Source organism: Corvus hawaiiensis, chromosome Z, assembly GCF_020740725.1.
Source record: "Corvus hawaiiensis isolate bCorHaw1 chromosome Z, bCorHaw1.pri.cur, whole genome shotgun sequence".
Classification (NCBI taxonomy): Eukaryota; Metazoa; Chordata; class Aves; order Passeriformes; family Corvidae; genus Corvus; species Corvus hawaiiensis.
The window spans coordinates 23238443-23255884 of record NC_063255.1 but is presented as its reverse complement, the minus strand read 5'-3'; the positions used below and the strand labels follow the sequence as shown (position 1 = coordinate 23255884).

The 17442-nt window shown below is 49.1% G+C and overlaps 1 protein-coding gene across 6 annotated transcripts in view; it reads left to right on the top strand.

Moving 5' to 3' along the window:
• ZBTB7C (zinc finger and BTB domain containing 7C) overlaps positions 1-17442 on the top strand; it is a 151071-nt gene that overhangs the window by 58760 nt on the left and 74869 nt on the right. For 4 of the 6 annotated variants that reach the window (XM_048292682.1, XM_048292685.1, XM_048292683.1 and 1 more), the window contains one exon: positions 1526-1622. The exons of 1 other annotated variant lie outside the window; for it this stretch is intronic. In XM_048292682.1, coding sequence (XP_048148639.1) covers positions 1571-1622 — 52 coding nt within the window. In that variant the 5' untranslated portion in view covers positions 1526-1570. Of the gene's footprint in view, positions 1-1525; positions 1623-17442 lie in introns of those variants that run through there. One more of the 6 variants, XM_048292687.1, reaches the window with a different exon arrangement.

Below are 17442 nucleotides of genomic sequence, written 5' to 3'. Positions count from 1 at the left end.
CAAAGAATTTCTGGAAATTAAAGTACGGTACAAATGAGATGATTTGCTCATCCTCTGTTTAATAGGAGCGGTGCAGTGAACAATTGTGTGGTCGACCTCAGAAATCTATCCATGGTAACTAGTCACAGGAGAGAAAAATAGACAGCCTGCCACCAACTTGGTATTAAAGTTCTATTTTCCGTTTTTTCCACGGTTGCGGGCCAGTCAGGGACTTTCCATGAGCAATCAGCACAGCAGAAATCCCCTTCTGCTCCCTAGCAGCCATCTCTGCTCAACAATCAAAGGTGGTTTTTGTACCGATTTTGGCTTAAATGGGGCTTGGTCCCAGTTTTCAGTGGGATCAGGCTGGGGCAGATGCTTCCTGCCAAATGCATCCTGCTGAAACAGGGCTGTCATGGAATCACAGAATGGTTTGGGTTGAAAGGGACCTTAAAACCATCCAGTTCCACCTCCTGCCATGGGCAGGGACACCTTCCACCTGACTGGGTTGTTCCAACCTGGCCTTGCCCCTTCTACCCCGTGGCCGAGGTGTATATGTCGTGGGGTCTGGTGAAGGAACATCGCCCTTGGTTTTGTCACCTCTACCAGGTGCTGGGTGTTAAATTCCTGATGGTGTTTGAGGTCTGTGCAAGCCCTGCACGACTCCAGTGGCTTTGGGCGGGTCCTGCAAGACCCCAGAGGAAGGACAGAAAGACGCTGCCAGGCTGGAGTTCATCCAGAAATAAATACAGCAGAAATACTGGGCCTTCAGGCTCCACGGTCTGTTCCTCAAAAGACGGTTTTGGAAGGGATCACTGTGCTTTTGTTCTTTCATTAGGCAGCTGAGGAGAGAGCATTGTCTTCCTCCCCTCATGCGTTCCCCTTGTAGGGGAAGAAGGAGGACTTGGCCACCCTGAGCCGAGCATCCCAGGGGACCTCCCAGAACAAAGCTCTGCATGGAGGAGGATACCGTCATCCTGTCCCCGTCATCCTCTTCCCTCCCTTCACCCTGCCCTTGGCACGGCCATACCCGCCCGGGGCCGGCACGTTGGGGAGCATGGGGAGGGGAATGTTCCTCCTCTTCCTCCCTGGAAACCTGGCTAACTTCTCTTCTCTCCAGGTTTACTGCTGCCTGTAGACTTGGCGAGGCAGCCCTGGGGTTTGTCTTCTGCCAGCAAGGTGTGTGAGCCCTGAGATGGTGTAGCAGTGTGATGTGTCCAGGTGCGGTGGCTTGGATAATGCAGCGCTCCTGGGGAATGTTGTGTAGGTGTTCCTGGATGTGGACTGAAGCTCTGTGGACACATCCCTGTGTAATTTCTCTCCTGTGTGCTGCAGGCATCCATCCTGATCTGCAGAAAATGCCTGTGGGTTGGAGAGCACCTCCTCAGCCACGCTCTGCCTGATCCTTGAATTAATTCTCCATACAGGATAACGTAGCCGGCACATGGAGCTGGAATGGTTTTTGGGTTTATTTTTTTAAGTTATAGGTCATGTAGGTTTATTTACAAATAACTGGACTAAGACCAACCTGTCTTGTTTTGCCCAGGCTCCAAGACTGACCCTGCTGAGAGCCCCTGAGATACTGAACTCTATGAGCAGAGACCACTTGACTGCACTCAGCACCTTTCAGGATCAGGCTCTAGGTAATTACTCTAATTCTCTGCCTGTGTGATGGGGGAAGTTTGCCGTTCTGGGCTATGCAGACCATCTGAAATGACATTCCTGGTTGTTCATCCCATCAACCTGTGGATTTTTTTTTCCCTACTGAAGGTTGCCACTCTAGATCAGTGGCTTGACACTACAATAAAACCACTGATCCCTCAAACATAAAGCAAAATACCTGCTTTGCTTACAAGGGGGAATCATAGAATGGTTTGTGTTGAAAGGACCCTAAAGACCATTTAGTCCAACCCCCTTGCAACAGGATATATTCAACTAGATTGGGTTTCTCAGAATCCCATCCAACTTAACTGGAATATTTCCAGGGGTGGGGCATCCTGGAATTGCTGGATCACCGTTCTGGTAGTGGTCACCAGCTCTTGTGCTTGGGAAGTTCTCCTGAAGTTAACTTGCAGAGAGCTGTAAAAACAATCAGTCAATATCAAAAAAGGTTTCAACTCCAATCAAAAGCAATCAAAGGCTTAAAATACCAATATTTGTTATCAAGGATGCTTGTTCAGGTGAGGCTTTTAAGAATTGCTTGAAACCTACAGCTGCAGGAACCTGCTTTTAAAAATAAATCCAGTATCTTCTTTATCTGGGTTAACAGTAGCTTTGTTCTCTCCTCCAGACCTGGCCTCACTGTTGTGCCTTTGAGGAACTTTAAATCCTTGCTCCAAGGTGGATAAATGGAAGTCAAAGAGCCTGGGGCCTGGCACTGTCCCTGCTCTGTGTCTTCGTGGAGATGTGTCAGCCTGGTGCCTTACCTGGGGGGTGTGGGCAGGATTAGACCCAAGATTTGTGCTTTTATCCCAGCAAGGCCAGCTCAAACACAAAGCATGAGCTCGAGAGGTGAGGATCTCAGGGGCAAGTTTTAGAGGAGTAAGAAGGAAGCCAGCAGGATGCTGTGGATGTTACTCCGAAGCACTAAGGATGAAGGATTTCCTGTAGGATTGACTTCCTGAGCGAGATGACATTCCATACAAAATTCTCTACACTGATAAAAGTATCAGTCAACAGAGGGATATAATTTTTAACCTGATTTGCAGTTTTTCCCCAAGTCAATAAAAACCAGCTCCACAGTAGTTTCAGCAGAGATTAAAGCCCAGCTCTCAGATCAGAGAAGCATGAGGGCAGATGGTCTTGCTGCCCACTCTCCCAGGGCATCCTCTGTTCCTGCAGGAACAGAGGGCTTTTCTCCATCCCCTGCAGCTCTGTGTGGTGACATTTTCAGGACCCAGGCAGGAGGACGCTGACTGAGTTGTTTCCTGTTTTGACAATCTCCATTTCAAACCCTCTGTAACACAGCACTGTGCAGGGAATTAGAACACCACAACCCATGTCCTCCTCCCTTGAATATTGCATTGGGGAGCTAAGCTCATGTTTCCAGTGGGGAGGGAGAAGACATGGGTCATGAAACAGGCTCAGAAAGTGAGAGAGAGGAACATGAAGAATGAGAAAGAAGAAATACGTTCACCATCAGGGCTGCAGTGCCATGTTTTTCCGTATCCACTCAGAATATGTGGGAATGGGGTGCTCCCTCTGTGCCAAAACTCATATGCTTTGTGTTTAAACTGCTGCTGTCAAAGCTTGGAGAATAACTAAAACAAAAAGGTCGCAGGTCAAGTGGATGTTTTCCAACTGACCGGAGCTCAGTATAAATCCTGGGGAAGGAAATAACCCAACAAACATCCACCAGCCCTGTGTCTGTGTCCCCTGCTCTGGTGCTGGCTGCTGGTGGCAGTCCTACTGGGACATGCGACTGGCAGGCAGCTGCCTCAGCATCCTGAAACGGTCCCCAGGCTGCATCCCCTCCCCAATAAATTTTTGTGCAAATTTCAAATTTAACAGAATCAGATCCAGATCTGGTGTAGGTCAGCAATTGGGAGGGTTGAGAGGTTGCTTCAGGTGAGCACGGAAGGAGAGAGAGCACCTGCCTATGAGGAACCTGGGCTGGAGGCTCATCCTGATCCCCTGCAACACATCTTCAGCTGAGGGCTCGTGTTTGCTGCTCCAAATTCAGTGGGTTTGGGTAGGCAATGCTCCTGGGGAACATCAAGGCAAATCTGTTTCTGCCACCGCTTTACATCGCCCCTCGCAAAGTCCCTCCCGAGGTTTCGGCCTGGCCAGTTGCTCTTCCATGAGTTGTAACTTGAAAATAGGGATAGATAAAGGCAAAATGTTCTGGGAGCCATGCCAAGCCAAAGGCACTGGGCTGTTAAGTGATCCGTATCTTGATAACAGATTTTCTGCTCTTTATCAGCTTTTAAGAGAAAATACGGTGTCTGTGGGAGCAGATTGGGATCATCCTGAGGAATGGAGCTCTCCTTTTTAAATTGTATTGCTTTTATTACTATTATTTTAATAATAATAATAATATTTCTGCAGTGAAGCCATATATGAGAATGTTATTTGTGTAGGAACTGGAAATGAACCTGAAATGATCAGCGTATTTTTTAAAGGCACTTTACAAGTCATTTGGCATTGGAAAAGGTACAACTATCCATCAAAGCAGGGCTTGGGGATAAAATAATTAGAAATCACACAACCATGGCAAAGGAAGATTAGTGCTAAAATTAGAAACCATAAAGTTGTTTTTAGATTAGGCTGGAATCTGGGCAGGCTGCTTTATTGTAGCCTGTTACTTTAAAAAATGTAAGGTGAGAGGTGTGAATTGTCTGCATTTTGTTGTGTTCTAATGGAAATGCTGTTGTGAATGTTAGGTGGGATGATCTGTGAGGTGATTTCCAGGGAAATCCTTATGGGGTGGAAGTACAGTCCCATGTGAAAGATGACCAGCTGCTAAAGGAGCTGGGTTCAGTGCTGAGCTCTTCTCCATGTGGATGTCCCGTAAGGTTGGTTTGCTCCTAGTTTTGTTTCAGGGTTGTAGTGGCCAAATACCCACATTGCATCCAGAAAATGTGGTGGGATGGCTGGAACTGGGAACTGAAAATGGAATTTCCACCCACAGGTGGGGTGGGTGCAAGTTGGAGCTGCTGTGGTCCCCAGACCTCGGCTGTGCCCTTGGGGCCAGGAGCTTCATCGCTTTGTTTTCTTCTGGAACTCCTTAAGCACGAATAGGAATGAATCTGCTATCAGAGACAAATATAAAATTGATCAGAGGACAGACTAGGAGAGCTGGGGGTATTCATCCTGGAGGAGAGAAGGCTCCAGGGTGACCTTAGAGCCTGTTCCACTGCCTGAAGGGTCTCCAGGAGAGCTGGAAATGGACTTGGGATGAGGCACGGAGGGACAGGATGAAAGGGAATAGTTTTACGCCAGGAGGGGAGATCCAGACTAGATAGAAGGAAGAAATTGTGATAAGGATGGTGAAGCCCTGGCACAGGTTGCCCAGAGAGGTGGATGTTCCATGTATAAATACCTTCAGGAAAAAGGGTCTTGATACTAAAGCCCTTCTGATACAGCTGGAAGAGTGTAACATGAGCAAGAGGCTGGAGGACAAGGTCAGGCACATCCAGGTGTTTTCACCAAGGAAGATGCCTAGTAGACTCTTCACTCAGAGAAAGGTGACTTCTTCAGGGCTGGTGCCTTTAGGTTTGGAAGTGGGGGATTTCTGGGAGAGAAACCCAAACTTTGTGGGATGTGCTGCCTAAATAAGGACACAATTAGGTGTACCCCTTCCCCTGGTCCCACCAGAGGAACCAAATGAAAGGGTCTCACGTTCCGTGCTCGCTGGGAAGCACCAGCCCCGGGTGACCACCCACAGCATCTTGCCTGCACGTGCATTTCCCGGTGCCTGCAGGGGAAAAGTGGAGTTGAGCAGACTGCCTGCTCCCCCCAGAATGCTCCCCGCTGTGCTTCCAACTCAGTGAAAGCAGGACAACTCCTCATCGACTCTTTGTAGCCCGAGAACAGAGCCTTGGAAAAGTCCGGCAGCGGGAACTTTACTAATTCCAGCTAATGACTCCGAAATACTGACTGAGGGGAACAATTGCACATCATCAAAAGTCGCAGACAAAAGAAATGCACTGCATCGTAATAGCAAACGAAGCTGAATTTGATCTGATGGAGCACCTTTCATATTCCAAGCGTTTCAAAGCCCTTGGCAGAGTAATGAGCTGCATGCTGACAGCGGGGCCGCTGGACCGGGCTTGATGTGGCCAACAATAGCTGGCACAGTTGTTGGCAGAGGACCTGCTTGTGGTGGGATGGTGGCTGGGATGTTGGGGTTATCCTGTGCTTTCCTGTTTTTTTTAGTGCTGTTGGATCTCTGGCTGGTGTTAGGATGGGCACTGGAAGTGGCCGGGCAATATATGTTGGTCTTTCTTAACGGGGGCTTAGAAAAAAGATAGTGAGTTTTTAGTAGGGCCTGTTGTGATAGGATGAGGTTGATGGTTTTAAATTAAAAGCAGGGAGATTCAGACTAGGTATGATGAAGAAAGTCTTTATGATGAGGGTGGTGAGCCCCTGGCACAGGTTTCCCCAAGCAGCTGTGGCTGCCCCTGGATCCCTGGAAGTGTCCCAGGCCAGGCTGGACAGGGCTTGGAGCCACCTGGGATAGTGGAAGGTGTCCTTGCCCTTGACAGGGGTTGGAACTGGTTGTTAAGGTCCCTTCAACCCAAATCATTTCAGGATTCTGTTAAGCAGGGATGGAGAAACATGCTCGGACACACATGAGGATCCCTTGCCGCAGCTGTGAATAGACCTTGGCCTCCCAGGTCACCATCCGGCCCTCTAATCTTGTGGTCCCTGTGACAGTTTCATGAAGGCCCATGTACAACTTCAGCTCTTTAATTTTAGCTAGGCCAGAATAGCACTGGTGCAGCTGTGGGAACAGATATCTTAGTCCTGAAACTATTCCTGTGGCAGGGAAGTTTCTTGCCTGTTGCGAGGAGAGGAAAAGGTTAATTGCATATTTTTTTTCCTTTTTTCTTTCCTTTTTTTCCAAAGAGGAAATAAATGTACCTACCCCACCCTAAGGGGACAGCACAAATCTGTCAGCCCTTGTCGGGTGGGGGCAGGCAGCTGGGCTGTGTTAAGGAAGTCACCCTGGGGAGGGAAGGGGTTCGGGCCATGGGTGGGGGGCCTTGGCTGCCTGCCCAGAGCTGCAGGCAGAGAGGGGGCTGTGGTCCTGGGCTACATCAGACCAGGCTCTAGTGCTGTCTGCAGAGCTGTAGAATCACAGAATGGTTTGTGTTGAAGGGACCTTAAAGCCCATCCGGTGCCACCCCCTGCCATGGGCAGGGACACCTCCCACTATTCCAGGCTGCTCCAAGCCCTGTCCAGCCTGGCCTTGGGCACTGCCAGGGATCCAGGGGCAGCCACAGCTGCTCTGGGCACCCTGTGCCAGGGCCTGCCCACCCTCACAGACAGCAATTCCTTCCCAATATCCCATCCAGCCCTGCCCTCTGGCACTGGGAAGTCATTCCCTGTGTCCTGTCCCTCCATGCCTTGTCCCCAGTCCCTCTGCAGCTCTCCTGGAGCCCCTTTAGGCCCTGCCAGGGGCTCTGAGCTCTCCCTGGAGCCATGGGACTTATGATGAGCTAATCTCACCCAGGGTTGGAATAGAATATGTGTAAATAAGCCTGGTTTGGTGTTAGAAAATATGCTGAGGGGTGAAGGAGATCTCAGACCTTGTCCTGTGTGACCCAGGTCCTTCACTAACTCCTTCCTTCGGCTCCCTGCTAACCAAGGAGGAGTTAGTGAAGACAACCAGATCCCAGCAGCTCCATGGCTTTCCTGGAGGAGCACGCTGGGTTGGTGTTGGGTTTGCTGCATCACCCCCATCCCAGCAGTTAGGGGAGGGTGGGAAACTAAGCTGCTTTGGAAGCCTGGATCCTCCTCACTCCATCTGTGTTTCCATGCGCTCCAACTGGGTCGGGCTGATGCCATGGCAAGACTTCCTCTTGCAGACAGCAGTCTTGCATGCTGTCATCCTGCAGCGGGGGCTTGATGGTGTGCAGATGGATTTGCTTCCTGTTTCCCCCCCCATCGGCCTCGTGCTGAGGCTGGCCAGCCCTGCTTCCCAACCAGGAATATCTCAAGAGGCTGGCTCGGCATCTCCGTGATGACCCAACCTCATGTAGGTGTTTTGTTTCCACTTTTGAATCAATGCTCAAAGGAATATATAAAACACCAACATTTTAAGTTTCTTTGGGAGCTGATTGCAATAAAAAAATACACAGAGCCCATCCAAATCTTTCTTCTTGTGGTTTTGTATCAGCAGGGCTGGTGTGAGCAGCCTGTGGTCGTCATCTTCTGAGCATAGCAGGAGGGAAGTCAGCTCTGGGGGCTCAGGGAGTGGATGTGGGCCCTAGTGGTGTGTTTGAGGTGGATTTACATCCTTACACTTTGCCAGAGGGATGCTTTGCACGTGGTTCTCATTTCAGCTGAGTGGTGGGGACAGGAGGGAAGACGTTGTGGAGTGTTGGATTTATAATTCCAAGCCAGTGCTGTTTGGTCCAGGAGAGCATCAGTGGAGCCTGGGTGCTGTTTTCCAGAGGAGGGGTGGATCTGCTGAGCCTGTGCATCCCCAGGGGGCCCAAAGGTGGGCCACAGCCCCGTGGCAGAGGGGGCTCTCACTGCCCCCTCTGGCACAGCTCCAGGGCAAGGGGCTCCTCTGGATTCTGCCAGATAAGTTTCCTTGTCTCCTGTCTGGGATTCACCATGTGTCTGAGCTTTTAATATCACTTCATTCTCCCTCCCTACATCCCATGCCCCTGTCCCAGATGTATTTGTTTAAGTGGCTTTAATTAACTTACATTTTCTTGTGTGTGACAGCTCCTTGAGGCTTTGGTAGCTGTTTTCTGTCCTTCCAGAGTTGTCACTGACATGTAGCACTTTCCCTGCAGACCAGCTTTCAAGCCTACCGTGTTTTTCCCTTGCTCTGCGGAATTATTTTAACGTACTGAAGGAAATAGTTTCCATGTGAGCATAGTTGCACACACTCAATTGATTATTAGGTGTGATTTCCCTGATCCCTGCTGGTATCTACAAGGATTTTGAGCAAGGAAGGCAGAGTGGCGTAGGATGATGGCTTAGGTCAGATAGATTTATCTTCACAAGTGACAAGACTGATAACTCTGGAGTGGCATGACTACAGGTGTTATCATTTGGGTGTCTCCTCAAGAGTGAAGGTTAATGTCTTGCCACTACTGATCCATCACAGTGTTATCTGCAGGATTTACAGGTCTTCTCATGCCTTTCTAGCAGCAGCAGCAGGTCCAGATTTCTGGAGCTCAGAGCTACTTGCAGCAGCCATAGGGATCACATCAGGAAGCCCTTGCTCTCATGGATTTGTTTGAGCTCAAAGTTAGGGATAATTTCTGCTTGTTGCTGCATAGTTTTATGCTTCCCCAGTGGAGGAAGGTGGGATGGATTGGGACAAGCCCAGGGGTTGAGTGCTCTGCCAAGGGAAGGCATGCTAGGATCTTTTGGGTTGGGTCGTTCCACCCCCCTGCCATGGATAGGGACACCTTCCACTGTCCCAGGTTGCTCAAAGACATCAGGCAGATGAAGGCAAGACGAGCCTTGATCCTGCCTTCCTGAGGATCACCCAAGAAATCTGACTAGGAGGATGGAAAAGAGCAAGGAAGGACTCAGATCTGAAGTAAAATCTCTTGGGGGGGAAAAGGAAAAAAAAAAAAAAAGAGCAATAAATCCAGCAAATTAAAATGAAAAGGCAGCTAACATGAGTGACAATTGTACAGCATCAGATAACGCTGCATCCTGAATTCCAGTGGGATAGGAAATATGAAGCAAAAATCACTCAGGTGCTTCTAGATAGCGATAAGGAAAGCAATTCCCATTTACTGGTAGAAATAAAATAAGAGGTCGTGATAAACCCTCCATGACTAGACTGGATTAGGGCTCTGGCTGTGAAAATTCATTACAGGCATGCAAAAGAATGTGTATCGTGCCAGCTAAACTGACTACAAACACCATTTATTTGGAGAAGAGACAATTTACTCAGAATAAATAGGTTTCTTTCAAAGGGAAGGGAGGGTTGATCTGACAAAAATCTATATTCCTGACTTGTCATTTATTATGCAAATAAGTCTCACACCTTTCTAAGCCATGAGGAATGAGTTTATGTTGGAGTTTTATGTTGGAAGAATGATCTTAAGCTGCTCCAAGATCTCCAGGGCCAGGCTGGGGTTTCTTGCACACAGTGGCAGGAGATGATGATTTCAGGAGGGGTTCTGATGACAGTGAGGATCATGCATGTCAGATGTTTTCAGATTTCCCGTGAGCAAACCCATTCCTTCAGATTTTTTCCTACTATTTGTGATGTTTTACTTAGGATGATTTTATTTATTTTTAGTTTGCTTTGTTCTATTCTATTCTATTCTATTCATAGAGTCATAGAATCACAGAATGGTTTGGGTTGGGAGAGACGTTAAAGATCTTAGAATTCCACCCCCTGCCATGGGCAGGGACACCTTCCACTGTCCCAGGTTGCTCTAAGCCCCATCCAACCTGGCCTTGGACACTTCCAGGGATCCAGGGGCAGCCACAGCTTATCTGGGAAATACATTTTCTTGTATTTTCTAGTATTTTATTTTACTTTGTTTGCCCATTTTCTGTAGGAATGACTCTATATGGGGGTCATGTGCAGAAGGGAGCATGTGGTGTGTTATCTGTCCTTCTCTTCAGTTCTCTTTTTTTTGGCATCGGCACCCACTAAAGCTGCATCACTCTGCTGGGCTCAGTGGAGCAGGGCATGTTTGAGGTTCAGACTCTGAGGTGGTTGTAGGTGGCTGCAGAAGCACTTAGCCTGATGTGCAGGGACCGAAACGTGACCTAACACCTCCTGTTCTAGCAATTGCATCTCTCAGGATGCTAATTTTAGAAAAAGAATTGAACTGGCAGGGGCCACGAGCAGAGGATGAAACTCTGATGTTTCATTCGGTGGAGAGAGGGCTGAGACAGAGTAAAAGGAATGAAAAACAACAACAACAACAATGAATCAGAAAAGTATCTCTAGAAGGTTTTTTCCTGACAAGGAGGTTGTAATTTTTGTTGTTGTGTTTTGGAAAGACTCCTGATGAATCGTGTGGTCCCGAATTATATCCGTGTGAACAGAGCTCCGCGGGGGGGAATGCTGACCCACAAATCCACGAAGCTCCCATCTCTGAGAGGGACTCTGAGCGTGACTGTGGACAAGTGAGTCTTCTAAGGCAGTGTGGACATCAGGGGGATGCTTGGAAAGTGGAGGGATCCAGGTGGGACATTGTACAGTTGTAGGACACACAGAGAACCTGGGTTACAGCAAATACACACTTGAAGGACTTCCCTAAATGCTTGGTCCCAGATCCTTCTCCATCACAGACAGCCAAGGTATTTTCATGGATTTCTTTTTGTGGTGGTCTTAGGAGGCCTTGGCAATAGATGGTCCTTGGATGAGCAGGAAGGACTGACCACCCAGCCTCTGCTGCAGCCAAGGGGGAAGGCAGTGCACGTTGCTGTCTTACTTCTCCAGGGATATTTTACACTTGTGTTTTGCCCTCAGCATTTCTGTGGTGCTGGGCTGGCTGGGCTCTTGCAGCACTCTGGAGATATTCTGCTAATGGGATCTGACCTGATGGCTTTGCATGTTTTAAGTAAATTAAACACAGCTGCTAGGAAAATCCAGTAACCTTAACAGCACCACGGCTCCGTTGTCTGCATTGTAATTACAGTGGCAACCGCCGGGAAGTTCTACTTTCTGGTTTATTTTTAAGTAACTTTTGAACCACCCTTTGATCAACTGCTTCTTCCCCAAGTCCTGCCTGTCCTCTCCCAAGGTTTAACCCTTGCTGTATCTGCAAGCATCTGTCTCATTGCACTTTCAGTCAGTCACAAAGGCAAGCAGCTGATTGCAAAAGTTACTTTTCTCCCTAAATATATCCCGTAGTTTTGAGCTGAGGGAGAATTTTAAGGCAGAGCTTACAGGGTGCATGCTGACTGCAGACACTGAGTGGAGTTTTATGGCTTCTGGGGAAGTGCAACTTGAAATATGCATCTTTTTGTTATGCTTTAGCCAAAATCCTTTGTACCCCTGCAGAGAAGTGAGTTTTCTGTCAAAGTGACAACAGCAAAAGGACGTAGATTTATGTAGGAAGCAACATTAGGAGCCTAATTAGTTTTTCCCTTGTCAACCCTTGAGTGCAACCCATGCCTGGAGAAGCAAATGGTCAGCTCATGGCACGGGCGTAGCTGCGTGCTCCTTCCCTGCATTAAAAACTCACACCGTCTTCTCCGTAGGAGCTGCGCGGTTTAAATTTCTGAAGGACAGCCAGATTAGGGAAATGACTTGGGGTATTCCATCGGGGCCTGCAAAAGGGCTTCAAACAGCTGTGTTTTAAGCATGTTCCAGTGCAAGGAGGTTGGCTCAGCATCATGGGATGCTGGTGCTACCTCGATGGTAGCGTGTTTGGGGCGCCAGAGCTGCTGCACCTGAGGTCATGTCGTATTTGATAATATAATCATAGAATGGTTTGGTTTGGAGGGGACCTTTAAAGGCTGTCTGGTTTTATCCCCTGCCATGGGCAGGGACACCTTCCCCTATCCCAGGTTGCTCCAAGCCCTGTCCAGCCTGGCCTTGGACACTGCCAGGGATGGGGCAGCCACAGGTTCTCTGGGCACCTTCATTAAAAACCATGGTTCTGGCTACCCTTCATCCTGCTGGACACGGGATGAGCTGTCTCACAGAGATCCGAGGGTACATTTTCCGTCTTGTTTTCCAACCTGACTCCTTCTCTTTTCATCCAGGCTGCCCAGGACAGGCAGATCCCAGCTGTGGTGCCCTGGTCTGCTCTCCCATCTGCTGTCAGCAGCACGTCGTTGTGTTTCCTTGGAGAGCAAAGCGGGTGCCTGTGCATGTGATTTGGGTGAAAACACTGGCTGAGTGTGATTGAGGTTGTAAAGTTTATGAGATTCTGCGTTTTATGGTAAATTTTAAATTGACACTGCAATCAGGCGCATTAGGGTTTGTAAAGGAAAGTTGGTGTGATGTGTTGCAGAACACAAGGTGGCAATTTCCTCTCTTATATTGATCCTATCAACAGCAAAGAATGAAGCAGCTGCTTCTTGGAGGATTGGTTTTTTAATGCGTTCATTTTATGTAATTTGTAGAGTATTATTTATTATGTGGGGGTTTCCCCCCTTTGCTGCCTTTCCCTCTCCCCCCATTTCTAGAAGAGTGCAGCGCTGTCTTACCTACACTTCTCACCTGTAGATTTCAAAGCCCTTTCCAACCACAGCTGACACTGTTGTTTCCATTCTCACACAGGAGGGGGAAAACTGAGCATTGGAGATTGGAAAGGATGTCAGCCCGAAGATGCAGCCAGGTCACTCCTCCTTCTGAGCATGATCCACACACTCAGTTCTTTCCGAGCTGGGAGGGATGATCTGTCTCAGGGCGGGGTTTTTTTTTGCTGGAAGGAGCAGTTGCTGGCAATAAAAAAACCCCAGCAGTAATCATCCCAAACACTCTCCTAGGCAATGAAATGTCCATGTGTGCCACGGCATGGCAGAAATGCCTTTTCAGAGTATGTTTTCCATGTGGGACTTTCTGCGGGGACGTGGGTGACTTGGCTCCTGTGATTCTAGAGGGCATCTCCAGGGCACTGCCCTTTTTGAGGCAACACAGGCTTTCAGTGAAGCTCAGGAAGAGTCTGGGGAAGTCAAAGGCTCTTCAGGGCATATGAAGGAAATGGGCAGAGGCTGCTGGGAGGAATGTGGGGGGTCATCTGAGTATGAAAGGAGATGTGAGATGAGCTCTTCCCCAGGCTTAGACTCATTACAGCTGAATCACAGGAAATGTTTTTTTATGATGTTTGGTTTTCAGATATGCCAAGAAGATTTAAAAACAACTGATTGCAAAAGTCATGGGCATTTAAAAGTGATATTTGATGGGGATTTCTTGAAGATGCTGTAATACAGCCTACTGTAACAGCATCTGCTTCCCAGATTAACAGAGGGTTTGCAAACAGCACTTGGGAAGCAACCTCTGAGATTATTTCAAAACTGCAGAACAGATTTGATGAACGATTTATGACATGGATTTGCATATCAGTTGTTCTTTCTCCTTTCTTTGTCAAATTTATTTGTTTCAGTCCTGTTATGCAGGAGGCACACGAGCACTGGAGCCATCCTGGAATGTGGATGTGCCAGGATTGTGCTGCTCATCACAGCAGGGGCCTGAGAGAGCAGAGCTGCAGGGCATCCCCATCCCATGCAAATGGGTTTTATTTTGGAGCTGTAGAAACTTAGACCAGGAGCTGGAGGTAGGCTGCAGTGGGAGATAAAAATATTAACTTGGTGCCCAATCTCCTTTTAGAGTCAGTGGATGTTTGGCCGGTGGAGTCTGGAGGGTGTTTCACACTCCAAAATAGATACTGGAGTTTGAGTAACTAAATGGCTCACCCAAACCAAACACCCAAATCGTGCCAACTGCATCCCCATGGGCTGCAGCAAGAGCCGGGGCAGCCACCACATATGTAGGTCACAATTCAGCTGCTGGGTGTGGCTGTCCATTTTTGCCCTAGGACACATTGCTTAGTCTCCATCTGTCAGTCAGGAGGGATGCAGGTCCAGGGTTTTGTCTGGCAAAGCCAGGCATGGGTCTGGGATAGCTTAGGGAGTCCAGTGTTGCAATGAGAACCTGCAGTAAGGCAAATAAAGCCAGGATCTGCATGTAGGCACCCCAGCTGAGATGCCTTAGTTGGAGCTGAATCCTGCCTGATGTGCCAGGGGCTGGTGCATGTTTATCAGAATGTCCCTGAGGGTCACCCTGTGGCCTGGACACGGGGAAGGACATGTCCGTGGTCTGTGCTGGCTGTCAGCCCAGGGCAATCCTGTGCTTCAGGTGAGCTACATTGCAGCTGCTGGCTGGTCAGGACTAGAGCATGGATGGCAGCCTTGGAAGTCCACTGGAAATACATGAGTGCTTGTTCTGTTGAGGGTAGGGCTGTTCTCAGTGCAGACACCCTGGAGAGAGCTCTGGTGGTCCTCAGCATGGACATGGACCTGTTGGAGTGAGTCCACAGAGATGCTCCAGGGCTGGAGCCCCTCTGCTCTGCAGCCAGCCTGGGACAGCTGGGGGTGTTCAGCTGCACAAGAGAAGGCTCCAGGGAGAGCTCAGAGCCCCTGGCAGGGCCTAAAGGAAGACTTAGAAGAAGGATGGGGACAAAATTCTCAACCAGGTGTGTTGCAATAGGACAAGGGGTGATGGTTTTAAACTGAAAGAGGATCAATTTAGATCAGCTGTTAGGAAGAAGTTTTTTTACAATGAATGTGGTAAACACCAGCACAAGTTTCCCAGAGAAGCTGTGGATGCCCCAGTCCTGGAAACCTTCAAGGTCAGTCTGGACAGGGTTCTGAGCCGCCTGCTCTACTTGAAGATGTCCCTGCTCGTGGCAGGGGAGTTGAACTAGATGGCCTTTAAAGGCTCCTCCCAACCCAAACTGAGCTGTGATTCTGTGATAAAGGCTGTTTCTTCACATGGGCTTGACCTCAAGAGCAGGACAAGCACTCCCCATCACCAGTTTATCTGGCAATCATCCTTCCCAGCCCAGCAGCTCAGCCCAGCCAGGCGAGGGGGAGGTCAGTGTGCTGAAGAGAGGCAGAAGCTCCACTGCTGGCAGCACGTGATGAGAGGAACAACCCCTCGAGTGAGCTGATGTGGCACGTCAGTGATGTATTCAGGGAGGGTAATTAGAAACCTGAATGTCATCTCCAGGAGGGCGTGTTCGATTCATTCTGCAAACCACCCCAAGAAGCTAAAAGGGACCTTATGGCTGAAGGGGAAGCCACAGGCAAGCCTGGTTGATTTGTAGCTTCTCATCGCACGTGTGTTTTGGGAACGGGAGAATGAAGCCTGGTCTGCCCTCTGCAATGCCCATCCTACTTTGGAAACTGCTACAAGGACACCAGGGCATCTTCTGGTTCAGAGGGTGGATCATGAATGTGTTTGTTCACAGCCGCTCTTCTTTGAGGGTTAATGAAACTGTGATTCAGGTGCAGCCTTTTTGTAGCCCAGAAACTCCCATTTGTTGTCCTGTGAGAATTCTTCTGTTCCTCACACAGCGATTTGAATGGTGTTGAGGTGGAGTCACAGAATCACAGAATCATTTAGGTTGGAAAAGCCCTTCAAGAACATCAAGTCCAACTGTGCCCCAGCTCTGACAAGGCTGCCACTGCCCCATGTCCCCAGGTGCCACATCCAGGGGTGGGGACTCCACCACTGCCTTGGGCAACCTGTGCCATCCTGGACAGCCCATTCTGTGAAGAAATCTCTCCTCATATCCCATCTAAATCTGCCCTGGCTCAGGTTGAGGCCATTCCCTCTGGTCCTATCACATGTGAGAAGACACCAACCCCCACCTGCTTGCAACCTGAGCTCCCCTGTCGGTGGGGAGCAGCTGCAGTGAAGGACCTGTGGAGAGGAGAAGGAGACTTTAGCTAGAAGTTAGAGCTGAAGCCCAGCGTTGCTCAAGGGAAATGTGGTGCCAGCCCCTGCCCTGGTGCCAGAGGGACGTTGTGCACCGACCCAAGCAGAGCTGATGAGCTTTGCCATGAAGCCAGGGTCCATTGCAGGATTTTTGCAGCCTCCCCTGTGAATTTTGCCTTAAACAAAGATGACGGTGCTGGTCCAATGTGGGCATGTTGACAGCGGCCTGCATTAAGCTCTTTGTGCCCTTGCTGATCACTTTTGTCTGTAGAGTGGCAAACGAGCCATTAGTCCTCGGTAGCAGTGGCTCCTTGTGAGTTAATGATCTGAACAGGGCCCTGGCTAAGGAAGGAGGTTGTGCTGGAGGGCACCAACTCACAGCAGCTGGATGCTCTTGAAAGCACGTGGACTCATTAGCTGCAGGGAAGTCCCGTTCTTGGGGCTGATCATGGCCCTGGGGCTGGCCTGCAGCCACTCTGTGCTCCACCACTCACATGTGCTCCATGCATTGCCTACTGCCTAAGTGTCCTCAGACTGCCTAAATGTCCTCACTCTGGTGGTTGTAGAAGCATGGGAAGGAAAATTAGAGGCCATCAGAAGGATTACCCTTCATGGTTTTGCTCTGTTCCTTGAGTGTATGTGCTCAAGAGTTATTTACCAGTGAAATAGATTGGGTAGGGTGATCACAGCCCGTTGGTTTCTCCATCCTGGGACAGTCATCCAGGTGTCAGCCTGACTTGGAAAATGTTGTTGACACTTTCCCATGAAAATAATGAGAATTAGAATCCCATGAAGGCTGAATCAAGATCAGTGGCTCTGTCTAAAAGCTGGGAGAGGGATCCCAGTTGCTTCTCTGTATCATGAGTAATGGGAAATAGTGCTGGTGGACCCTACACTTGTAAACCTATTCAAGGGCTGCCTGGAGAAGTAAAAGAGATGCTTGGGTGATTGATTCAGTTAGAACCTCTTGGAGAACCTGGGAATAGAAGGCAGTGTCTCCACCTCCAGCTGCCCCATGGTAACAAGTGTTTCCTCACCTTGATTTCAGCCTTCTCATGTAAAATGGAGAGACTGCACGCAGTGAGTGGCTGTTCCTTGCTTTGCACACCACTAAGCCTTGGCAGGGAGATCCTGTTTCCCTTGCAGCTTCCATGAGCAAGAGGGAACCTCTTGACCCTGGCCAGGACTCGGGTACAAACCCAGGTTTAAGGATGAATGTGAGTTGGTGGTGCCATTTTAAGGAAAATACCCCAGATCATGGCTTCTTTGGCGTGCAGTACTCTGTTTCCATCTGACTGCTGAGCCACAGGAACATTTTCCACCTGAGCACTCCTACATCTTATATGCCCAGTCCTGTAATAGCCACAATGGTCTTCCTCTGTGTCCTCACCCAGGAGAAGGCCTGGTCC